Source organism: Anomaloglossus baeobatrachus, chromosome 2 (assembly GCF_048569485.1).
Source record: "Anomaloglossus baeobatrachus isolate aAnoBae1 chromosome 2, aAnoBae1.hap1, whole genome shotgun sequence".
In the NCBI taxonomy this organism is placed as follows: Eukaryota; Metazoa; Chordata; class Amphibia; order Anura; family Aromobatidae; genus Anomaloglossus; species Anomaloglossus baeobatrachus.
The window spans coordinates 594332272-594358866 of NC_134354.1; the positions used below are offsets into that span (position 1 = coordinate 594332272).

At 49.3% G+C, this 26595-nt stretch overlaps 1 protein-coding gene across 1 annotated transcript in view; it reads left to right on the forward strand.

Moving 5' to 3' along the window:
* DIS3 (DIS3 exosome endoribonuclease and 3''-5'' exoribonuclease) overlaps positions 1 to 26595 on the forward strand; it is a 114326-nt gene that overhangs the window by 43620 nt on the left and 44111 nt on the right. Inside the window, exon 12 of the mRNA XM_075336816.1 lies at positions 20869 to 20970. Coding sequence (XP_075192931.1) covers positions 20869 to 20970 — 102 coding nt within the window. The remainder of the gene's footprint in view (positions 1 to 20868; positions 20971 to 26595) is intronic.

Genomic DNA, 26595 nt, shown 5'->3' on the forward strand with positions numbered 1-26595 from the left:
AAAAAAAAGGGGGGGGAAAGGGGGGGTTACTTCAGGAATATAAGAGAAAAAGGGAAGATGTAGAAGATTCTAGAAAGCACAATACCAAACAAAGGACTAGTTATACAAATAACCTATCTATGAAATTTTACTCTTAGAGTGAGCAAAGGTTAACCGTGAACAATTGGGGGCCAGTGTGTTCTACACCTGCCTGCAGCGTGTAGAGCCCCAAGGGAACGTGAACTTTCAACGGAGGCATGCTCCCCGCCGGACCGGCCCCCGGCCCAACTCAGTTATATATGTGAACTTTAATGTACCCAACCCATCGATCCTAAAACACTATAAACTCCATATAGATATGAAATCAAAATTATCAATCCCATCTTTAGGAATAATGGTGCGTGACAACGCCTGCACAGACCAAAGTGCCCTAAATGGCAAAACCATCATTCTCTCCCCACATTTCAGTGGATCCCATTTGAGGCAGTCCAGGGACTCTCAGTCTCCACTTGGTGATGGTGCTCCAGTCTTTACTCCACTCCGCCGCCGCGGGCCCCGGTCTCTCTTACGGACCCGCTGCGACCGAGGAGCCTGTGCCTCCACCCCTGGAACCCCGTGGACGTATGGCCATTCGGAAGCATTGATATGCACCACGGGTATCCCAAGGGCCACACAGAAATCCGGGATATCTCTTGGAGACTGTAACACATGTGAGGAACCGCCATGCCGGACTTGCAATTTAAAGGGGAAACCCCATGAGTAGAGGATGTTTCTCTGTCTCAGGGCATCTAATACGGGCCTTAGAACCCTGCGCTTTTGTAATGTGTGCCGAGATAGGTCCTGCAGCAAATGAATCGGCGTATTCTTGAATAAAATGGGATCCTTCTGCCGTGCCTTTCTCAGGATTTCATCTTTTATCTTGTATTTATGGACTTTGCATATTATGTCTCGTGGACTAGAACCTTCAACTGGTTTAGGGCCCAGAGATCTGTGTGCCCTGTCTAATTCCAAACGGGAGTCCCGTGGAAGGCCCAATATAGAATTAAAAAGATGCCGCAGTGACTCATCTATATCTTGGGGGGCGAGGGTTTCTGGGATGCCCCTTACCCTAATGTTATTTCGCCTTCCTCTGTTTTCCAACTCATCAAGCAGATCTGTTAAATGTTCTATCTGTTGGGCTTGTGTAGATAATGCTGTTGCCTGTGCCTTCAGTTGCAGTGAGATAGATGTAGTGCAGGATTCAGACGCCGTCACCCGTTCTGACAGTTGTTGCACCTCCCCCCTGATTGAAGCCGATTCTGCTCTGTAAGAGGCTTCTAGTCTGGAGATGTAGTTTTCCATTTCCTCTCTAGTGGGGATGGTCCTTATTCTGGCTTTAAGGTCATCCCACACACAGTCCTCTTGCATTCCTTCCTGTATACTCCCATCCCCCTGACCAGACTGTGATGGTCTGAACACAGCAGGGACTGAGCCTTTTTCTGGGGAGGAGGGTGTCTCCACTGTCAGGGCACTGCTTTGTATGGGTGACAGTGACCTATGGACTGAGGGGGATCCCATCTCTGATTGTGTGTAGTGCTGTTTACTTTGAGACATTGAGGGATGATCAGGAGCAGGTGTAGCAGTCCCAGCGTTAGCTTCCACACAGTGCTTAGCAGTGTTCAGGCAGCTAGGGAGTTCACATACAGCAGCGTGTGAGAGTGGAATGTCAGTGGGGCTGGGGATTTGAATGTCCCGCCTGTTCACAGGGATCTCCACGGGGGTTGCATTGTTCAGAAATCCCTGCTGCAGCTGCGAGGTAACCTGATGCCTCTCACCCTCTGCCTGATTTTCTGTACCACCAACCTCTGTGTCTGCGATGCCTGTCATCCCTGTGCTGTAATGAGGAGCACGCTCTCCACGTGTGCCTGCCGCCATTTCAGGTAAGGAGGGGGCCCCCTGATGTTGCTGTCTCGTGCGTACTCCAGCCTCCCGGTTCACTCCACTCTGCTCCTGGGAGCCTCCGTCTCCCAGCGATGTCCCCTGGGCACGTTCTGTGTGGAAACCAAAGTGCAGGGAAGGCCCTGCAGATTCTTCAGCGGCCGCCATGTTAAGCTCCATCTGTGGCAGGCCCTGTCCGGAAGAGCTTCTCAGGAACCTGGTAATACTTTCTGCGGGAGGCATCGGTGAGTCCACCATTATCCCCCCGCCGGTCCCCTTCTTTTTGGCCGGCATTTGTGGCTGCAATGCTGGGTGGGTATGCAGAATGGAGCCTAAAGCCAGTCCAAGCGTGGGAGAGAGATCACACAGCGTCCTCACTCCTCCATTGCCAGGCCACGCCCCCCAAAATGTAACCTTTAATAATAAATATCTAAAAGAAAGGACCACACAACATAAACATAAACGGTTGTAAAACCAACCCAAAAAGGAGCAGATTTTAGGCTCCAGTTATTGTCAATAGAGGACAAAACTCCACATGAGGACCACAACAGAGGGGATTAACCTCCACCGTGGTAATAGTTATGACAACATAAAACAGGTTGTCAGACACACTTGTTCAGCAAGGTCAAGTAAATACAACTTACTACAATCTTAATAATAGAAAAGAGGGTTATCCAATATATAGAGGGGGGGGGGGGGGCAAAAATTAGCCACACACTATGCCAGGCCCAGACACATCAGGCTGGAGGTCCATTTTAATAAAGCTCCCTCATGACCATAATCCCCTGAGGAGTAAGCCTAATTATGAAACGCGTCGGGAGGTCTTGGAGCATCTAAGGTCAGACTGTTACCAATTGAGGGGTAGTGTGTGGCTAATTTTTGCCCCCCCCCTCTATATATTGGATAACCCTCTTTTCTTTATCGTTCCTTTGGGAGACCCAGACCATGGGTGTTTAGCTTCTACCTCCGGAGGACACACAAAGTACTACACTTAAAAGTGTAGCTCCTCCCCCTGAGCTTATACACCCCCTGGTGAGCAGACCCAGCCAGTTTATCGCTTTGTGTTCAGGAGGCATACATCCACACATGCATTCTCATATGATTTTTTCCTTTTGGAACGAGATTGAAGAGTGGGGTCCACGTCTGGACCCCCGGCATGTCCCTTCTCACCCCACTGTGTCGGCGGTGTTGTAAGGTTGATTCCTAGGCTGGAGCCTTTACATGCCGTGCTCCTTCACCATCTCTCCTGGGCTCTGGCTTGAAGTGGGAGCCAGCACGGTCTCCATGCTTGGCAGGAGACCGGTCTCCATCCGCAGCCCTTCAGGACCCTGCTGGACCGGAGCACTCATCCCCAGGGACTTGGCCCTGCGTCTCAGCAGCTAAGTACCTGAGATGTTTAGATTTCGGGGTCCCTGTACTTTATTGTTGGGGGAGAGTGTGCTTATTGTGTTTACTGACATTTCCGGCGGGTTCTCTAGCTGTCGCCTGAGAACCACGCCGATGGTGCCTGCGCGTCGGCCGCGCCGCTTAAATTTAGGCCCCGGCTTTGCCGGAGGCCTAGTTTCTGTTTCACTGCCCTTGCATGTCACTCATGCAGAGGGACAGGCTCGGCTCCTCCCAGCGGCCGTTCTGTACAGGGAAGGGACACTACCCACTGCAGTGTGTCCCCTCCCCTGTAGCTCTCTATGGCCCTCCAGATCCCGCTCCTCAAGCAAATCCCGCCCCCTCTCTTCGCTCCGGCGGCCATTTTCTCAGCGTTCTCTCTGCGATCAGTCATTGCAGCGCTGGTCTGCAGCATCTCTGCTGAGGTGCTGTGCTTGGCGGTCCGGGCTTCGGGATCTGGAGGGCACACAACACCGCTCCAGCGGTCTGGTAAGCCACAACCGGTCTCCGGTTGTGGACCTCTGTATATACTCTCTGGGGTTCATTCTCTGGCAGAGCCCCCACTCCAGCAGCATGTCTCACACGAGGAGCAAGGCCCCAAAGCTTTATGCTGTATGCGCTGCATATAAGCTCCTGCTGCCTGAACCGAGCACCTTCCCACATTGTGATGTCTGCTCTAACTTGGCGGTGCCACAGCCTGGAGTCTCACCCCCAGTGGTTTCTCAGGCTGCTCCTGCTCCTGTGGCTGAACCCCCGGCTTGGGTAGAATCCTTTTCTAGGTCTATCTCCCAGTCTTTTGCTGAGTCCATGGGACTTTTGTCCAGGACGTTGTTGAATATGCATCAGCCCCCATCACAGGGTGCTTCTGCTGCTAGGGGTCCCTCAGGACCGGAGCTCACAGAGGATTCTTCATCAGGGCCCAGACCCCGTCCTCCTAAGAAGAGACGCAGGGTTCCCTCTCCCTCCTCCTCCCGTGGCTCTGATTCCAGAGCTGACTCGCTGGATGAGGAGGATGCCTTTACAGGGGACTCGGAGGCTAACTCCATGTGCCCCATTGATCTGTCCGAAAGTGACTCAGATCTTAGTGACTTGATTGCTTCTATTAATTCTGTACTGGACCTCAATCCGCCAGTATCAGAGGAGCAACCCTCTCTGGCAGAAAAGCACCAGTTTACCTTGCCTAAGAGAGCAAAGAGTGTGTTCCTTAACCACTCCAGTTTTCAGGCCGCTGTGACCAAGCCCAGGGCCTGTCCTGACAAGCGCTTCCCAAAGCGTGGTTCTGATGACCGTTTTCCCTTTCCACCTGAGGTGGTCAAGGAATGGGCTCAGTCCCCAAAGGTACACCCTCCGGTGTCTAGGCTCACAGCCCGGACCGTTGTGTCGGTGGATGATGGCACTTCCCAAGGATTCCACTGACCGCCAGATTGACCTTCTGGCCAAATCCGTGTGTGAAGCGGCGGGGGCCGCGTTTTCTCCGACTTTTGCAGCAGTGTGGGCTCTCAAGGCCATCTCTGCTTCTCTAGAGGAGATCCATTCCCTCACCAGGGAATCTATGCCCGAAATGGATGCCTTAACTTCCCAAGCTTCGGCCTTTTCATCCTATGCCATGTCTGCCATGCTGGAGGCTTCTCACCGCACTACGGTGGCTTCGGCTAATTCCCTCGCTATCCGCAGAATCTTGTGGCTTCGAGAGTGGAAGGCAGTTGCTTCTTCAAAGAAGTACCTTGCTGGGCTCCCCTTTGCTGGGTCCCGGCTGTTCGGTGAACAGCTGGATTAAATTATTAAGGAAGCTACTGGCGGGAAGAGTACTTCCATGCCTCAAACTAAAGCCAGGAAACCTGCCCAGGGTAGGAATCAGTCGAGGTTTCGCTCCTTTCGTTCCTCCAACTGGTCGTCCTCTAAGCCCTCGGCCTCGTCCGCTAACTCAGCTAAGGACCAGAAATCCAACGTGACTATCTGCCCGCTCCAGCACCGTCCTTAGTCGGTGGCAGGCTCTCCCACTTTGGCGACGCTTGGTTTCAACACGTCTCCGATCAGTGGGTGAGAGATATCATCTCCCACGGCTACAGGATAGAATTCTCTTCCAGTCCGCCAAACAGATTTTTTTCTCTCATCTCCCCCCTGCTCCAAGGCCGCCGCCTTCTCACAGGCCGTGGCAGCCTTACAGGCCAATGGAGTAATTGTACCGGTTCCCGCCCGGGAACGGTTCAGAGGTTTCTACTCAAATCTCTTCCTAGTTCCCAAAAAGGACGGTACCTTCCGGCCCATCCTGGATCTGAAGCTTCTCAACAAGCATGTTCAAGTGCGGCGCTTTCGCATGGAGTCTCTGCGATCAGTCATTGTTTCTATGTCCCAAGGAGATTTCCTGGCATCCATCGACATCAGAGATGCCTATCTGCATGTGCCAATTGCAGCGTCACACCAGCGTTGGCTACGTTTTGCAGTAGGAGAAGATCACTTCCAATTCGTGGCTCTCCCCTTCGGGTTGGCCACGGCCCCTCGGGTATTCACCAAGGTCATGGCAGCAGTGATTGCAGTTCTGCACCTCCAGGGGTTGGCAGTGATTTCCTTACCTGGACGACCTTCTAGTCAAGGCTTCATCCAGCGCAGACTGTCAGCGGAGTGTCTCGCTCACTCTCTCCACTCTAGCTCAATTCGGGTGGCTGGTCAATCTGCCCAAATCCACTCTGACTCCGACCCAGAGTCTCACGTACCTAGGGATGCAGTTCGAGACCTTGACGGCACTTGTGAAGTTGCCCTTAGTCAAACAGCAGTCCCTCCAGCTAGCGGTGCGCTCTCTGCTGAGGCCCCGCCGTTATACACTCAGGCGTCTGATGCAGGTGCTGGGTCAAATGGTGGTGTCCATGGAGGCTGTTCCCTTTGCCCAGTCCCATCTGCGCCCCCTGCAGCTGGACATTCTCCGCTGTTGGGACAAGCGGCCTTCCTCCTTACACAGGTTAGTGGCTCTCTCGCCACAAACCAGGAGCTCTCTTCAGTGGTGGCTTCGGCCCCTCTCCCTGTCCCAGGGGCGCTCCCTCCTGGCCCCGTCCTGGGTGATTCTCACCACGGATGCCAGTCTATCCGGCTGGGGAGCGGTATATCTACACCACAGAGCGCAGGGCACTTTCAATCAATGTGCTGGAAACCAGAGCCGTGCTTCTAGCTCTCCTAGCCTTTCACCACCTGTTGGCGGGCAAGCACATTCGAGTCCAGTCAGACAACGCGACAGCGGTTGCCTACATCAATCACCAAGGCGGGACACGCAGCCGCCTGGCGATGTTGGAGGTACAACGCATCCTTCATTGGGTGGAGGACTCCAAGTCCACCATCTCCGCAGTCCACATCCCAGGCGTGGAAAACTGGGAGGCAGATTATCTCAGTCGTCAAACCGTGGACGGTGGCGAGTGGTCCCTGCACCCAGTAGTGTTTCAGTCAATCTGCAGCAAATGGGGCACTCCGGACGTGGACCTAATGGCATCCCGTCACAACAACAAGGTTCCCGTTTTACGTGGCTCGCTCCCACGACCCTCAGGCATTCGCCGCGGACGCACTGGTTCAAGACTGGTCCCAGTTTCGTTTGTCCTATGTGTTTCCCCCTCTAGCTCTCTTGCGCAGGGTTCTGCGCAAGATCAGAACGGAGGGCTGTCGAGTCATCCTCATTGCACCGGACTGGCCCAGGCGAGCTTGGTATCCAGACCTGCTCCATCTGTCCGTAGAGATCTCCCGGATCGTCCAGACCTACTCTCACAAGGTCCGTTTTTCCGCCTGAATTCTTCAGCTCTCAAATTGACGGCGTGGCTCTTGAGTCCTGGATCTTGACGGCTTCTGGTATCCCTCCTGAAGTTATCTCCACTATGACTCTGGCCCGTAAGTCTTCCTCCGCTAAGATCTATCACAGGACTTGGAAAATGTTCCTGTCCTGGTGTCGCTCTACTGACCATTCTCCTTGGGCATTCTCCTTGCCGACCCTTCTGTCTTTTCTACAGTCCGGTCTGCAGGTAGGACTGTCCCACAACTCTCTCAAGGGACAAGTCTCAGCTCTGTCAGTTCTGTTCCAGCGGCGTCTCGCTCAGCTGGCTCAGGTCCGCACCTTCATGCAAGGCGCGTCTCACATCATTCCGCCTTACCGGCGGCCCTTGGATCCCTGGGACCTTAATTTAGTTCTCACGGTTTTGCAGAAACCCCCCTTTGAGCCTCTTAGGGAGGTCTCTTTGCATCGTCTTTCACAGAAAGTGGTTTTTCTGGTGGCCATAACTTCCCTCAGGAGAGTCTCTGATTTGGCCGCGCTCTCTTCGGAGTCACCTTTTTTAGTTTTTCATAAAGACAAGGTGGTTCTCCGTCCGACTCCGGATTTTCTTCCTAAGGTGGTCTCTCCTTTCCACCTTAACCAGGACATTACCCTTTTTTAAATCAGATACTTTTTTATTAAAACAGAATACATACAACAGAATAACAAATCGGCATCCAAATTAAATTTATCACATCTATTACCCCTTTAACTCCCCCTCCCGCCCCCTCCCCCACCCTGGCAGCAACACTTCTCCCCGATACTACATCCCATTTAGTACACACTTAGGATACCCTTCAACTGTAGTATAGCAACCATCCCGTTGTGCAGGAGGAACAACTAGTAACACAAATAAAACAAAACATACACGTCAGAGGTCTCAGACGGCTATCCCGGTCCCAGACCAGTTTATTGGTCCATCACTCGTCTTATTCGCATTGCAGCCAAGGAGACCATAGCTTCTCAAACATTTTAACATTCCCCCTTCTTTCATACACTCCCCGTTCCAGCTGAAGAATACATTTCACCCTTTTAATGTACTCTCCCCTGGTCGGGGGGTCTTTTTTAATCCAGGACCTGGCGATTAGCTTTCTTGCCGCATATAGCAGCCTAGCAATGACAATTTTCATAGTATTTTCCACCCCAAGCTCCTCCACATATCCCAATAGGCATAGCACTGGTTCCCTGGGGAGGACACACCCATATGTTCTTCCTATCTTGTGGATAACCTTAGTCCAAAAGGAGACCAGTCTCGGACAAGACCACATCATGTGAAAAATACCTGCGTCAGATCCCTGACACCTTGGACACTCCGAATTCCTTTTCAACCCCATTTTAAACATCAGTAAGGGAGACCTATATACCCGGTGAATCACGTATAGGTGAGACAGTCTGGCCGGTTCGCTCATGGAAAGTTTAGGGACATACTCCAGGATACTCTCCCACACCTCCTCCGTTATCGGCCCAACTTCCTCCTCCCATTTAGATTTAGTTTTAATTGGGTATTCTAAAAGAAAGGTATGAGAGAGAGGGGAGCCAGCACGATCTGAAAATGGCATGCATCATATAAAAAGTGCAAATTCACAGATTTATTCCAACTGTACTGTAATATAAATGAGATTTTTAGCAAATAATTGATCAATTCTTTGAGCCACCCCTGCCAACGTCACGGCAAATCTCAATAGGGGGGTCCTACTCTATATTCTGTATTTCATGTGCCATGCGGCCTCCTAGATAAAGTTAAAAGCAGAACCATAATGGAGCACACATACCTGTAACCTGTATATATAACCGCTTCTATGTTGCAAAAGAGGCAATTGTGGATAGAGGCCAGCCCAGGTCCCAGCATGTGGAGCAAGCTCTACACATACCAGGACTATATCAGAACTGACCCTCCCAGTGCCAGACAGCAACCATTGATAAAGGCGGACCAGATCCAAGTATGGTGCTTAATTAGCAATGCCTGTGGAAAGGGTGAGGCAACTGAATGTGTACAGCTACCAACAGGAGGAATATATTGCAAACCAAGATCAGGCGTGCATAGCATGGTGGTGACCAGCCACCAGACATTTGTAGCATAACTACAACCAAACAGAGAGAGAGGGGAGCCAGCACGATCTGAAAATGGCATGCATCATATAAAAAGTGCAAATTCACAGATTTATTCCAACTGTACTGTAATATAAATGAGATTTTTAGCAAATAATTGATCAATTCTTTGAGCCACCCCTGCCAACGTCACGGCAAATCTCAATAGGGGGGTCCTACTCTATATTCTGTATTTCATGTGCCATGCGGCCTCCTAGATAAAGTTAAAAGCAGAACCATAATGGAGCACACATACCTGTAACCTGTATATATAACCGCTTCTATGTTGCAAAAGAGGCAATTGTGGATAGAGGCCAGCCCAGGTCCCAGCATGTGGAGCAAGCTCTACACATACCAGGACTATATCAGAACTGACCCTCCCAGTGCCAGACAGCAACCATTGATAAAGGCGGACCAGATCCAAGTATGGTGCTTAATTAGCAATGCCTGTGGAAAGGGTGAGGCAACTGAATGTGTACAGCTACCAACAGGAGGAATATATTGCAAACCAAGATCAGGCGTGCATAGCATGGTGGTGACCAGCCACCAGACATTTGTAGCATAACTACAACCAAACAGAGAGAGAGGGGAGCCAGCACGATCTGAAAATGGCATGCATCATATAAAAAGTGCAAATTCACAGATTTATTCCAACTGTACTGTAATATAAATGACCAACACCATACCATGCACGCCTGATTTTGGCTTGCAATATATTCCTCCTGTTGGTAGCTGTTCAGACTCAGTTACCTCACCCCTTTCCACAGGCAATGCTAATTAAGCACCATTCTTGGATCTGGTCCGCCTTTATCAATGGTTGCTTTTTGACACTGGGAGGATCAGTTCTGATATAGTCCTGGTATGTGTAGGGCTTGCTCCACATGCTGGGACCTGGGCTGGTCTCTATCCACAAGTGCCTTTTTCTTTTTCGCTCCTAATTGGGAGACCCAGACAGTGGGTGTATAGCTACTGCCTCTGGAGGCCGCACAAAGAACTACACTTAAAAGTGTAAGGCCCCTCCCCTTCTGGCTATACACCCTCCCGTAGGAGTACGGATTCCTCAGTTTTAGCTTTGTGCGCAGGAGGTCAGACACGCACGCATAGCTCCATTGTTTTTAGTCAGCAGCAGCTGCTGACTATGTCGGATGGAAGAAAAGAGGGCCCATACAGGGCTCCCAGCATGCTCCCTTCTCACCCCACTGTATGTCGGAGGTGTTTGTAAGGTTGAGGTACCCATTGCGGGTACGGCGGCAGGAGCCCACATGCTGATTCCTTCCCCATCCCTTTTTACAGGGCTCTGGGTGAAGTGGGATTTACTGGTCTCCAGGCACTGAGACCGTGCTCCATCTACAGCCCCTGGAGAAGATGCTGGATGGAGCGGAGTACATCAGGGACATGGCCCTGCTTCCTCAAGGTACTCTGTGTCCCCGTGCAGGCGCTCACACCGCAGCATGCTGGGTGTTGTAGTGCGCCGGGGGACATCAGCGCTACGGCGCTTGTGCCATGGCCTCATTCAGCTTCGCTGAAGCAGGCACACTTCTGGGAATCGGTCGCGCCGGCCGCTGGGACTGCGGCGCGGCTGGCACTTGTGGTGCGCCGGGGACTTCAGCGCGGCCCGCGCTTTTACGGCGGCCGCGCTGATAACTCGAGTCCCCGGCTTTTGCGGCCTGCTTCCGTTCGTTCCCGCCCCCAGACCTGCCAGTCAGGAGAGGGGCGGGACGCTGGCCAGTGCATCAGCGCCGAGGGCTGGAGTCGTTTTTACATACTCCAGCCCTCACAATTGGCACAGAGGGGACACTGTTTCCCGCACTTTTGTTTGGGAACTCCCACGGACCGCCCCTCTCCACAGACGCCGGCAGCCATTCCTGCTGACACGCTGAGCTGCAGAGGGGAGCCGGGGAGACCCAGACAAGGAATTCTGCGCCTCTTACCCGCTATTCAGCGGGCGGTAAGCAGCCCTCAGGGCTCACCCCCTCTTGTGCCAGTAGTATTCTTAGTATTTTGTTTCTACAAATACTTGGTATTACATAGCGCTGGTCGCCCTTTGGCTATAGACTCTCTCACATTGCAGAGAGCCAGCAGCATGTCGTCCGTAAAACGCAAGGGTGCCAAGGCACAGACATTATATGCTTCCTGCACCGCATGTGGGACTTTTCTACCGGCAGGCTCCACGGACCCCCATTGTGTGCAGTGCTCGGCCCCTGCGGCGCTTGCACAGTCGGGACCTCTGCTGGACGTGACCCAGGGTGTACCACCTGTGAATGCTGTCCAGGTGACAGGAACTGAGTTTGCAGCTTTTGCTGACAGAATGTCTCTCACTATGTCACAAATTCTTGACACATTGCGAGCTAGGCCTGTACTTCAGGCCACGGACACTGTGCAATCATTGCCCCCTGGTCCCCCTCAGCTCCAAGCTCCGGGACGGGCATATACACCTCAGGGTGAAGACTCTGACTCGGACGATGGCCCCGGGCAGCCTAAGCGGGCTCGCTATGACGGGCCTTCACATTCATCTCAATGGTCAGGATCCCAGCGAGATGAATCTATGGGTGATGAGGCGGACGTAACTGATCAGGATTCTGATCCTGGGACCGCTCTCAATCTAGATACACCAGATGGTGACGCCATAGTTAATGATCTTATATTTAACATCAATAAGATGTTAAATATTTCCCCACCAGCTCCTCTTGTAGAGGAGTCAGCTTCGCAGCACGAGAGAATCCATTTCAGATACCCTAAGCGTACGTTAAGCACTTTTCTGGACCACGCTGACTTTAGAGACGCAATCCAGAAACCCCACGCTTATCCTGAAAGGCGTTTTCCTAAGATACACGCTACCCTTTTCCCCCTGAGGTGGTCAAGGGTTGGACCCAGTGTCCAAAAGTGGATCCTCCAATTTCCAGGCTTGCAGCTAGATCCTTGGTTGCAGTTGAAGATGGAGCGGCACTTAAAGATGCCACTGACAGGCAGATGGAGCTCTGGCTGAAATCCATCTATGAAGCGATTGGAGCGTCATTAGCGCCTTCTTTTGCGGCCGTATGGGCACTCCAAGCTATCTCAGCCGGGCTTGCGCGAGTCGACTTAGTCACACGTGCATTTGCCCCGCAGGTAGCACCATTGACCTCGCAAATGGCGGCATTCGCGTCGTACGCGATTAATGCTGTTCTTGACGCTACAAGCCGCACGGCAGTGGCGTCAGCCAACTCCGTTGTTTTGCGTAGGGCCCTGTGGTTGAGACATTGGAAAGCAGATTCTCATTCCAAGAAGTGCTTAACCAATTTGCCTTTTTCTCGTGACCGATTGTTTGGAGAGCGTTTGGATGAAATCATCAAACACTCCAAGGGTAAGGACTCATCCTTACCGCAACACAGACAAAACAAACCCCAACAGAGGAAGGGTCAGTCTGGTTATCGGTCCTTTCGAGGACCGGGCAGGTCCCAATTCGCCTCGTCAAAAAAGACTCAAAAAGACCAGAGACGCTCAGATTCTTGGAGGTCTCAGTCACGCCCAAAAAGGACAGCCGGAGGAACCGTTGCCAAGACGGCGTCCTCCTGACTTGCAGTCTCCGATTCCCACACCCGCGGTCGGTGGGAGGCTTTCCCACTTTGGCGACATTTGGCTGTCACGCGTCAAAGACCGTTGGGTGAGGGATATTCTGTCTCACGGGTACAGGATAGAGTTCAGTTCTCGTCCGCCAACTCGTTTCTTCAGAACTTCTCCACCACCAGACCGAGCCGATGCTCTGTTGCAGGCGGTGGCCGCTCTAAAGGCGGAAGGAGTGGTGACCTCCGTCCCTCTTCAGGAACAAGGTCACGGTTTTTACTCCAATCTGTTTGTGGTCCCAAAAAAGGACGGATCGTATCGACCCGTCCTGGATCTAAAGTTGCTCAACAGACACGTAAAAGTCAGGAGGTTCCGGATGGAATCCCTACGCTCCGTCATAGCCTCAATGTCTCAAGGAGATTTTCTAGCATCAATAGATATCAAAGATGCGTATCTCCACGTGCCGATTGCACCAGAGCATCAGCGTTTCCTACGCTTCGTCATACACGACGAACACCTGCAGTTCGTAGCGTTACCTTTCGGTCTGGCAACAGCCCCCCGGGTCTTCACCAAAGTCATGGCAGCAGTAGTAGCTGTTCTGCACTCGCAGGGTCACTCGGTCATCCCGTATCTAGACGACCTGCTTATAAAGGCACCCTCTCAAGAGGCATGCCAGCACAGTCTGAAGGTGGCACTAGACACTCTCCAGAGTTTCGGGTGGATTATCAACTTTCCAAAGTCTCATCTAACCCCGACCCAATCTCTGACTTATCTTGGCATGGAGTTTCATACTCTCTCAGCGATAGTGAAGCTTCCACTGGACAAGCAGTGCTCGCTACGGACTGGAGTGCAATCTCTCCTTCAGAGCCAGTCGCACTCACTGAGGCGCCTCATGCATTTCCTAGGAAAGATGGTAGCAGCAATGGAGGCAGTCCCGTTCGCGCAGTTTCATCTGCGCCCTCTACAATGGGACATTCTACGCCAATGGGATGGGAAATCGACGTCCCTCGACAGGACTGTCTCCCTCTCTCAGACTGCCAAGGACTCTCTGCGTTGGTGGCTTCTCCCCACCTCATTGTCACAGGGAAAGTCGTTCCTTCCCCCGTCCTGGGCAGTGGTCACGACGGATGCGAGCCTATCAGGGTGGGGAGCGGTGTTTCTCCACCACAGGGCTCAGGGGACGTGGACTCAGGAAGAGTCCACCCTGCAGATCAATGTTCTGGAAATCAGAGCAATCTATCTTGCCCTGCGAGCCTTCCAACAATGGCTGGAAGGCAAGCAGATTCGGATTCAGTCGGACAATTCCACGGCGGTGGCGTACATCAACCACCAAGGGGGAACACGCAGTCGCCAAGCTTTTCAAGAAGTCCAGCGGATTTTGACGTGGGTGGAAAGCAGAGCGTCCACCATATCCGCAGTTCACATCCCAGGCGTGGAAAACTGGGAAGCAGACTTTCTCAGTCGCCAGGGCATGGACGCAGGAGAATGGTCCCTTCACCCGGACGTGTTTCAGCAGATCTGTTGCCGCTGGGGGACGCCGGACGTCGATCTGATGGCGTCACGGCACAACAACAAGGTCCCAGTTTTCATGGCACGGTCTCACGATCACCGAGCACTGGCGGCAGACGCCTTGGTTCAGGATTGGTCGCAATTCCGACTCCCCTATGTGTTCCCACCTCTAGCATTGTTACCCAGAGTTCTCCGGAAAATCAGGTCCGACTGCCATCGAGCCATACTCGTCGCTCCAGATTGGCCAAGAAGGTCGTGGTACCCGGATCTGTGGCATCTCACGGTAGGCCAACCGTGGACACTACCAGACCGTCCAGATTTGCTGTCTCAAGGGCCGTTTTTCCATCTGAATTCTGCGGCCCTGAACCTGACTGTGTGGCCATTGAGTCCTGGATCCTAGCGGCCTCAGGTTTATCTCATGAAGTTGTTGCCACAATGAGACAGGCTAGAAAACCATCCTCAGCTAAGATCTATCACAGGACGTGGAAGATATTCTTAGCGTGGTGCTTGGCTCAAGGGTTTTCTCCCTGGCCATTTGCATTGCCAATTTTTCTTTCCTTCCTGCAGTCTGGGTTGGAAAAAGGTTTGTCGCTTAGCTCTCTTAAGGGTCAAGTCTCCGCGCTATCCGTATTCTTTCAGAAGCGCTTGGCACGGCTTTCTAAAGTACGCACGTTTCTCCAAGGAGTTTCTCATATCGTTCCTCCTTACAGACGGCCATTGGATCCCTGGGATCTGAACAAGGTTCTCATTGCTCTCCAGAAGCCGCCTTTCGAGCCTTTGAAAGAGGTTTCCCTTTCTCGGCTTTCACAAAAGGTAGTTTTTCTTGTGGCGGTCACGTCTCTTCGAAGAGTGTCCGAGCTAGCGGCGTTATCTTGCAAATCTCCCTTCCTGGTGTTTCACCAAGACAAGGTAGTACTGCGTCCAATTCCAGAGTTTTCTCCCAAGGTGGTTTCTTCCTTTCATCTCAATCAGGATATCACTTTGCCATCTTTGTGTCCGCATCCAGTTCACCAATTTGAAAAGGGTTTACATCTGTTGGACCTGGTGAGAGCACTCAGGATTTACATTTCTCGCACGGCGTCCCTACGCTGTTCTGATGCGCTCTTTGTCCTAGTCGCTGGTCAGCATAAGGGATCGCAAGCTTCCAAATCCACCCTGGCGCGGTGGATCAAGGAACCAATTCTTCACACATACCGTTCTGCTGGGCTTCCGATTCCATCTGGACTGAAGGCCCATTCTACCAGAGCCGTGGGTGCGTCCTGGGCATTGCGGCATCAGGCTACGGCTCAGCAAGTGTGCCAGGCGGCTACCTGGTCGAGTCTGCACACGTTTACCAAACACTATCAAGTGCATACCTACGCTTCGGCAGATGCCAGCCTAGGTAGACAGGTCCTTCAGGCGGCGGTGGCCCACCTGTAGGAAGAGGCTGTCTGACAGCCCGTTCATGTGGTATCTTTTTACCCACCCAGGGACTGCTTTTGGACGTCCCACTGTCTGGGTCTCCCAATTAGGAGCGAAAAAGAAGAAGGGAATTTTGTTTACTTACCGTAAATTCCTTTTCTTCTAGCTCCAATTGGGAGACCCAGCACCCGCCCTATTTGTTCTTAGGGTTTCGTTTTTCGGGTGCACATGTTGTTCATGTTGTTTCTTAAGTTCTCCGATCTTGTTATCGGATTGAATTTGTTTTTGAAACTGTTATTGGCTTTCCTCCTTCTTGCTTTGGTACTAAAACTGAGGAATCCGTACTCCTACGGGAGGGTGTATAGCCAGAAGGGGAGGGGCCTTACACTTTTAAGTGTAGTTCTTTGTGCGGCCTCCAGAGGCAGTAGCTATACACCCACTGTCTGGGTCTCCCAATTGGAGCTAGAAGAAAAGGAATTTACGGTAAGTAAACAAAATTCCCTTCTTTGCAACATGGAAGCGGCTATATACAGGTTGCAGGTATGTGTGCTCCATTATGGTTCTGCTTTTAACTTTATCTAGGAGGCCGCATGGCACATGAAATACAGAATGTAGAGTAGGACCCCCCTATTGAGATTTGCCGTGACGTTGGCAGGGGTGGCTCAAAAAATTGATCAATTATTTGCTAAAAATCTCATTTTTTTATTATAGTACAGTTGGAATAAATTTGTGAATTTTCACTTTTTATATGATGCATGCCAATTTCAGATCGTGCTGGTTCCCTTTTTTTCTCTGTTTTGACCGTAGTTATGCTACAAATCTGGTGTCTGACCAACACCATACCATGCACGCCTGATTTTGGCTTGCAATATATTCCTCCTGTTGGTAGCTGTTCAGACTCAGTTACCTCACCCCTTTCCACAGGCAATGCTAATTAAGCACCATTCTTGGATCTGGTCCGCCTTTATCAATGGTTGCTTTTTGACACTGGGAGGATCAGTTCTGATATAGTCCTGGTATGTGTAGGGCTTGCTCCACATGCTGGGACCTGGGCTGGTCTCTATCCACAAGTGCCTTTTTTGCAACATGGAAGCGGCTATATACAGGTTGCAGGTATGTGTGCTCCATTATGGTTCTGCTTTTAACTTTATCTAGGAGGCCGCATGGCACATGAAATACAGAATGTAGAGTAGGACCCCCCTATTGAGATTTGCCGTGACGTTGGCAGGGGTGGCTCAAAAAATTGATCAATTATTTGCTAAAAATCTCATTTTTTTTATTATAGTACAGTTGGAATAAATTTGTGAATTTTCACTTTTTATATGATGCATGCCAATTTCAGATCGTGCTGGTTCCCTTTTTTTCTCTGTTTTGACCGTAGTTATGCTACAAATCTGGTGTCTGACCAACACCATACCATGCACGCCTGATTTTGGCTTGCAATATATTCCTCCTGTTGGTAGCTGTTCAGACTCAGTTACCTCACCCCTTTCCACAGGCAATGCTAATTAAGCACCATTCTTGGATCTGGTCCGCCTTTATCAATGGTTGCTTTTTGACACTGGGAGGATCAGTTCTGATATAGTCCTGGTATGTGTAGGGCTTGCTCCACATGCTGGGACCTGGGCTGGTCTCTATCCACAAGTGCCTTTTTTGCAACATGGAAGCGGCTATATACAGGTTGCAGGTATGTGTGCTCCATTATGGTTCTGCTTTTAACTTTATCTAGGAGGCCGCATGGCACATGAAATACAGAATGTAGAGTAGGACCCCCCTATTGAGATTTGCCGTGACGTTGGCAGGGGTGGCTCAAAAAATTGATCAACTATTTGCTAAAAATCTCATTTTTTTATTATAGTACAGTTGGAATAAATTTGTGAATTTTCACTTTTTATATGATGCATGCCAATTTCAGATCGTGCTGGTTCCCTTTTTTTCTTTTTTAAAAGAAAGGTATGTAGTATATCTTTATACGTGCCAGAAATGATCCCTTTAGTGCTTCCTCCTCCCTTACACACATACTCCAGTACCAGGTCAGTCTGTATGGCCACACTTTGTTTAGCCGCTTGGGCTGCAATCGCATGTTTTAATTGTCTGTAGTGGAGCCAGCCGGACGCCGGTAACTGAAACTCACTCTGTAACTGCGGGAACGATTTCACAATTCCTCCGTCCAATATCTGATGCATGTATATCACACCCTTGCGTCTCAGGACATTACCCTACCTTCCTTTTGTCCGGCTCCTGTTCATCGCTTTGAAAAAGCGCTGCATACTCTGGATCTGGTGCGTGCGCTCCGGATCTATGTGTCTCGCACCGCTGCTCTTAGGCGGTGCACTTCTCTTTTTGTGCTAACCACAGGTCGGCGCAAGGGCCTCTCTGCTTCTAAGCCGACCTTGGCCCGTTGGATTAGATCGACCATTTCGGACGCCTACCAGAGTTCTCAGGTGCCTCCCCCGCCGGGGATCAAGGCACATTCGACCAGAGCTGTTGGTGCCTCTTGGGCTTTCAGGCACCAGGCTGCGGCTGTCGCCCATTTGTGAAGTTAGGTTCTGCCTACTTCTTGCCTTTTTTCGGTTTATTTCCCACCCAGGGACTGCTTTGGAACGTCCCATGGTCTGGGTCTCCCAAAGGAACGATAAAGAAAAAGAGAATTTTGTTTACCGTAAATTCTTTTTCTTATAGTTCTATATTGGGAGACCCAGCACCCTCCCTGTTGCCTGTTGGCAATTTTCTTGTTCCGCGTGTTATCACCGGCTGTTGTCGTGGACAGAGTCTCCGGTTGTTCCGGTTTTTGCTCTGTTCTACTTGTGGGTGGCTGTTCTCCTTCAGCTTTTGCACTAAACTGGCTGGGTCTGCTCACCAGGGGGTGTATAAGCTATGGGGGAGGAGCTACACTTTTAAGTGTAGTACTTTGTGTGTCCTCCGGAGGTAGAAGCTAAACACCCATGGTCTGGGTCTCCCAATACGGAACTATAAGAAAAAGAATTTACGGTAAGTAAACAAAATTCTCTTTTTCTATTATTAAGATTGTAGTAAGTTGTATTTACTTGACCTTGCTGAACAAGTGTGTCTGACAACCTGTTTTATGTTGTCATAACTATTACCACGGTGGAGGTTAATCCCCTCTGTTGTGGTCCTCATGTGGAGTTTTGTCCTCTATTGACAATAACTGGAGCCTAAAATCTGCTCCTTTTTGGGTTGGTTTTACAACCGTTTATGTTGTGTGGTCCCTTCTTTTAGATATTTATTATTAAAGGTTACATTTTAATTGTTACCACAATTGATATACTCTTGCTCTGCTATTTATGGTGAATTGGTGAAGCATTCGACACTTATTCCTTTGAACCTAACTAATGTACAATCCATCTCATCTCAACGTTCTTAGAGGATCCTTCCAGTCAAAACTGAATTAAACTATATTACTTAATGTGAAGAGTCTGGCACTTAACATGCTTCCTAACTAGAACATTGTTTGCCTGATTTCTCAGTGTTGCTCTTTTTGAGGCTGGAGTCACATTAGCATATGGCATGCGATGCGAGAGCATTGTATGAGATATGCTATTGACCTCGGCTCTCTCTCTGCTGCGAGCATGAGCCGAGTGTCATGAAACTGCGATCCCATCTTGGGATCAGATCACAGGTGCGGAGGAGAGGGAGAGATTGATCTCTCCATCTCTTCCATTGCTAGCCTGTGTGTATATCGCATTGCACATGAATGTCGTCCGAGTGCAGACCAATGTTTTACTCGCACCCATAGGTGCGGTGTGGGTGTGTGTGTATATGGGTGTGAGTGACACATCTCTCGCTGACAATCGCAGCAGAAAAACTCATAGATCTGAGCTGCAGCATTGTCTTAAATGGGGCCGAGTGCAATGCGAGACTTTCTCGTATTGCTCTCGTGCCAGTGTAACTCTACCCTAAGTGGTACAAACCATTTTATTACAGGTGTGAACCAAACCTAGCAATATCCAGTGCAAAGAGAAAACTGGGGAGGGACACGGCACGGAAGCAGTTCTGCAGCCACATTAATTTTCTTGTTAGTTAAGTTCTTTAGGGGTCCAACATCTATCAAGTAATGTATGCTGCTTTAAATTTGTAATTATTTTACCCTGTCTGGAGATCAATAATGCAACTCTGTGTGCTCTTCATTCTCTGAGAAGGCCGAGTTGTCTCCTATAGTCTTGTAGAGAAGACCTTAAGGAGCAGATTGCATTTTTAATCTTCACTTTATTACTGCAGAGCACTGTCTTATCTCTATCTCAGGATCATTGGGGGTCCCACTGGTCAGACCCCTTGTAATCGATAATTTATTCCCCATGGGATAACTTCAAAACTTGATATAAACTCTTGTAAGGCTGCTTTCACACATCCGGTTTTTGCAGTGCGGCTCAATCCACCTCAAAAACCTATGCAACGGATGCGGCAAAAAAACCTGATCCGTTGCATACGTTTTTCCATGCGGCCCGTCAGTTTTTTGACGGATGCGGCTTGATACTGAGCATACGCAGTGCAAAAAAAACGCATCCGGCGTCCATAGGCTTGCATTGTAAATTGCGCCGGATCGCGTCTTTTTTCGCCGCACAAAAAATCGTGCCAGGCAACGTTCCATCCGGCTGCCGCATGGGCTAAATATGCCGCATCTGGCAAAAACCGGACACAACGCAAGGCCATGCGGCACAATACGGCGCTAATGCAAGTCTATGGGGAAAAAAACGCAACCGGCGGCAAAAAAAAAACAAAACTTTTTTTCCGCAAAGCGCCGTATTGTGCCGCTCAGCAAAAACCGGATGTGTGAAAACAGCCTAAGAATTTCTCTATATAACATACTCATTTGATGTCATGGTATTTCTTACTTTGCTTAGCAAACTGACAATTCAGGAGGTTTTTCCACTTTCAGTAAAGCGCTCAGGCACGTAAGATAACAAATCTGGAAGGTACTGGCGCTCTATGGATGGCTCTCCGCGGCTGCTTTAGTCTCTGTTTTGGCTGCAGTGGTGACGTCACATTGACAGCACACAACCATTGCAGCCAATCACCGAGCACAGCACCTCTGACAATATAGGTGTTTGGGGTCCACTTTTTCTAAAAGTGGAAAAACCCTTTAAATTAAAAACTAACATGTAATCATTTTTTAATCTGAAACAAAATGAGATTTTAATTCTTTTTTTTTTTTTTCTCTCGTTGTATAGCTTGCATCCACATTGACAGTTCATGCACTGCACGCTTACATTGTATATATTCTGTATTGTGATGTTATATAGGTTGGAGTTCATATCGCAGATGTAAGCCATTTTATAAGACCTGGAAATGCCCTGGATCAGGAAGCTGCAAACAGAGGAACCACTGTATACCTTTGTGAGAAGGTAACTATGGGGTGATCAAATAGCAAAGTCTTACTTCTGGTTCACCGCACCAGAAAATCAGGGTCTATTTTGAAGTGTTTCTGATTGCAATACTACATTACTGCAAAGGGAATAATAGTGATTGTAATAACAATGCACTGGGGTAAGTGAACTCAATGAGGAAATCTGAGTCCGGAAAAACAATAAAGAGTAACCATCCTTTCAATTTTTAGGTCACAAATCAATAGGATGCATAAAAATAAGAAACTTTAAATAATATATCGTATTAAATCTTCCCCTTGTACTGAACTTTTACTTTCAGTTCACAAGTAAAATATGTGTTCATTGAAGACAGATTTTCCCATTACTGAGAGAGATGGCAGTTGGTGTTTATAACATTCTACAGAGAAGGAGGAGCTAAATGCAAACCTAGGAGTGGGGACGTTTACTGACGGCACCTTTTTAAAAGGAGCCTGTCACCACTTTTTCGGCCTATAAGCTGCGGCCACCACCAGTGGGCTCTTATATACAGCATTCTAACATGCTGTATATAAGAGCCCAGGCCGCTGTGTAGAACATAAACACTTTATAATAGTCACCTAACGGTCGCGCTGTGGTGGAGTTGGGTTAGATGGGCATTTCCGTTGTCTGGTACTGGCGCCGCTTCTTTTGGCCATCTTTGTCTTTTTTCTTCTGTAAATTGGATGCCTGACGCAACTACGTTAGCCACACTCACCGGCATTGAGGTCCTGCGCAGGCCCACTTTGATCTCCCCTGAGCAGGGCAGATCAGAGTATTGTAGTGCGCCTGCGTGGGACCGGCGAGTGTGTATGACATAGGATGCGTCATGCACCCCGGCTTCAGAAGGAGGACGAAGCCTGGCCGAAAGAGGAGGCGCCAGCACCGGACAACGGAGATGCCCATATGGCCCAACTCCACCACAGCGCGACCGTTAGGTGAGCATTATAAAGTGTTTTTTACATTCTACACAGTGGCCTCGGCTCTTATATACAGCAAGCTAGAATGCTGTATATAAGAGCCCGGTGGTGGTGGCTGCAGCTTATAGGCTGAAAAACTGGTGACAGATTCCCTTTTAACAAGTGAATTGAGAATGAAAGATCAGACCACAGGGAGAAAGAAGCAGATCTCTAATAAGTTGTGTTACCAAGTTTCTTATCCTCATTTGCACTATTGATTTATTGGGGAAGAAATGAAATAAAATGACGTTTACGATTTAAGTACTTTTATTGTAAATCTTGTCATCAAGTCTACATTTTCTACACTGATTAAATCTCCATGTATCTCTTATTTGATACCTGGATGGCTCCAAATTCTTACTACAGCGCTAAGAAATTCCATTCTGAAAGAATATGCTAATGAGGTATTGAGGGTAAGCCATAGGACTTTGAGTTCAACAGCGTTCTTCATTACTGGCCGCCCCGCACCAATTTCCTTGATTAACAGCCTTCCTACCACCGGCCAGACACCTAATGTTGCTAAAGCAGTGAAGCAGTAAATCAAAAAGATTAAAAGATCATGCTGCGGGGAAGTGGGCTGATGAAACGGGAGCACATCAGTCTGCCCCAATGCCTTTCCTGCATCATTATCATATACTTCCAGAACAAGTTTTCTCAGCGCTGGAGGATCTCTATTGGAGCACATAGATATTGGTTGACTTGTATTCTTCACTCTTAAACTGCTAAGTGTTCAGTTTGGGGGAGTAAACCTCACAACAGAATATTTTTTAAGATATGAATCATGTCCCATTGGAAAAAAAAAACTTTGTATATTTAATTCATAGTAATAAACTAATATGTATGTGTTTGTTTTGTTTGTTTTTGCTGCGATTGATTACACTGCTAAAAATACTGAATACCACATCATTGCAAGATTTACATTTCTTGAGCCTAGAGGCAAAATGCTTGTTAATTGCCTTCATACCCACCAAAAAGTGAAATAAATGTTACTGCAGTTCAAAAGCAATACTTACCTGGCCTCTCTTAACTGTTTTCCCTCTTTTAAGACAGTGTTTCTCCGAAAATAAGACAAGGTCTTATATTATTTTTGGCTTTGAAAGATACGCTAGGGCTCAGTTACATAGGTTGAAAAAAGCCGTCGTTCCATCTAGTTTAATTATCCTCCACTAATTATATATGTTTTGTCACGAAATCATTTATAACCGACAATGTGTGTGTACTGAGGAAATCATCCAGCACTTTTTTAAAAGCTGTTATTGTATCTGCCATTACTGCCTCTTGTGGTAGGGCATTCCACAATTGCTTATTTTCAGGGAATGTCTTTTGCTTTATTTGATGATGTGTCCTGCTGTATTCTTTAAAGGAAACCTGTCAGGACATTTTTGTGTGCCATACGAATACCTAGTGTCCTGAAATAAGGTTTGGGCAGCCCTTTTCGGATATGTAACATTTATTGCAGTACTTTTCCCCATTCTGTTGCAATAAGACCCGTAAATTTATAGCCATGCCAGCTGTTATTGCAAAATTATTATTATTATTAATAATTATTCTAGCGCCATTTATTCCATGGCGCTATTCCATGGCACTTTACATGTGAAAGGGGTATATAAAATAGGGACCGGTACAATAATCATAAACAATACAAGGCACAGACAGGTACAGGAGGACAGAGGTCCCTGCCCGCGAGGGCTCACAGTCTACGAGGGATGGGTGTGGCTATAGTAGGTGAGGGTAGAGCTGGTTGTGCAGCGCTGTATTAGACTAAAGGCCGCTTTACACGCAACAACATCGCTAATGAGATGTCATTGGGGTCACGGAATTCGTGACACACATCCGGCCTTGTTAGCGACGTCATTGCGTGTGAAACGTACGAACGACCGCTAACTATCAAAAATACTCACCATATCGTTGATCGTTGACACGTCTTTCTAATCTCAAATATCGTTGCTGATGCAGGTTGTTAGTCGTTCCTGTGGCAGCACACATCGCTATGTGTGACACCGCAGAAACGAGGAACAACATCGTACCTATGGCCGCCGGCAATGAGGAGGGAAGGAGGTGGGTGGGATATTCCGGCCGATCATCTCCGCTTCTATTGGTTGGCCGCTTAGTGATGCCGCTGTGACGCCGAACGAGCCTCTCCCTTAGAAAGGGACGTCGCTAGGCAGGTAAGTACGTGTGACCGTTCGTAGCGATGTTGTGCGCCACGGGCAGCGATTTGCCCGTGACGCACAACCAACGAGGACGGGTGCTTTCACCAGTGTAAAGTGTAGCTGTGTGTAAAGTGCCATTGAGGGTTACGGCAGGTTGTAGACTTGTCGGAAGAGGTGGGTCTTCAGGTTCCTTTTGAAGCTTGTCAATGTAGACGAGTGTCTGATGTGTTGTGGCAGAGCATTCCAGAGTATGGAGGAGGCACGCGAGAAATCTTGGATGCGATAGTGGGAAGAGGAGATGAGAGGGGAGTAGAGGAGGAGACGACCTTGCGAGGATCGAAGGTTACGTGCACGTAAGTACCGGGAGACTAGGTCACAGATGTAGGGAGAACATAGGTTGTGGGTGGCTTTGTAGGTCATGGTTAGGGTTTTGAACTGGAGTTGTTGGGCAATGTGAAGGGATTGGCAGAGAGGAGAGGTCGGGGAGTAGTGGGGGGACAGATAGATCAGTCTGGCAGCATAGTTTAGAATAGATTGTAGGGGTGCGAGACTGTTAGAAGGGAGGCCACAGAGCAGGAAGTTGCAATAATCCAGGCGGGAGATAATAAAGGCATGCACTACGGTTTTTGCAGCTTCTTGGGAAAGGAATGTACGGATCTGGGAAATGTTTTTGAGTTGGAGGTGGCAGGAGGTGGAAAGGGCTTGGATGTGTGGCTTGAAAGAGAGATCGAAGTCTAGAGTTAATCGGGCTTTACACGGTAGCGATATCGCTAGCAATTTGTAGCGATAGCGAGCGTGTAAGTACCCGCCCCCGTCGTGCATGCGATTGTTTGTGATCGCTGCCGTAGCGAACATTATCGCTACGGCAGCGTCACACATACTTACCTGGTCGGCGGCGTCGCTGTGACAGCCGAACAATCCCTCCTTCAAGGGGGAGGGACGTTCGGCATCACAGCGACGTCACCGCAACGTCACTAAGCGGCTGGCCAATCAAAGCGGAGGAGCGGAGATGAGCAGGACGTAACATCCCGCCCACCTCCTTACTTCCGCATTGTGGCCGGCGGCAGGTAAGGAGACGTTCCTCGCTCCTGCGGTGTCACACATAGCAATGTGTGCTGCCGCATGAGCGATGAACCACCTGGATAAACAACCCTTACCGATTTTTGAGTTTGGGACGACCTCTCCATGGTGAACGATTTTCACCATTTTTGAGGTCGCTGGTACATGTCACACGCTGCGATATCGTTAATGACGCCGGATGTGCGTCACTAACAACTTGACCCCGACGACCAAACATTAACGATATCGTAGCGTGTAAAGCCCCCTTTACTCCCCGGCAGCGAGCACGTGGGACTGGGGAAAGTGAGCAGCCATTGACATTGATGGATAGGTCAGGTAGGGGGGGTTGACTGTGGAGGAGGAAAGATAATGAATTCTGTTTTGTCCATGTTCAGTTTTAGGAATCCAGCAGAGAAAAAGGATGAAATAGCAGACAGACTTTGTGGGATTTTGGTTAGTAGGGAGGTGATGTCAGGTCCAGAGAGGTAGATCTGCGTATAATCAGCATAGAGGTGATACTGAAAGCCATGGGACTCTATGAGCCATCCCAGGCCGAACGTGTAGATTGAGAACAGCAGGGGTCCTAGAACTGAACCTTGGGGGACCCCGACAGATAGGGGGCGAGATGAGGAAGTGGTGTGAGAGTGGGAGATGCTGAAAGTTCGGTCGGTTAAGTATGAGGAGATCCAGGATAGGGCCAAGTCTGTGATGCCCAGAGATGAGAGAATTTGTAGTAGAAGGGAGTTGTCTACTGTGTCAAAGGCAGGGGACAGGTCCAGGAGTAGGAGGACAGAGTAGTGTTGCTTGGCTTTTGCGGTTAGTAGGTCATTAGTTACTTTAGTTAGGGCAGTTTCAGTGGAATGATGGGGTCAGAAGCCAGATTGTAGACAGTCAAAGAGGGAGCAGGAAGAGAGGTAGGAGGACAATTCGAGATGGACAGTGCTTTTCCAGTAGTTTTGAGGCGTAGGGGAGAAGTGATATGTGGCGATAGTTTGACACAGAGGAAGGGTCAAGGGAGGGCTTTTTGAGGATGGGTGTAATTGAGGCATGTTTAAAGCATGAAGGGAATATACCAGGTGTTAGTGATGGGTTGAAGAGATGGGTTAGGGCTGGGATGAAGACTGCTGAGATTGGAGATGAGGTGGATGGGAGTGGAACAAGCAGGCAGGTTGTGAGATGTGATCTTGAGAGTAAAGTGGAAAGATGATCTTCTGTCCTAGTGGAGAAGCTGGATTTGGAGGAAGAAGGCTGAGTAGTTGTGAGGAGTGGCTGTGGTGATTGTGGGCGAAAGCTTGCTCTGATGTTGTCAATCTTCTGCTTGAAGAAAGAGGCAAAGTCTTCAGCTGAGATGAGAGGAGAGGGAGGTGGTGCTGGGGGACGGAGGAGAGAGTTAAAGGTGTTGAACAGCTGTTTGCGGTTGTGAGAGAGAGAGGATATGAGATGAGAAGTAGGTTTGT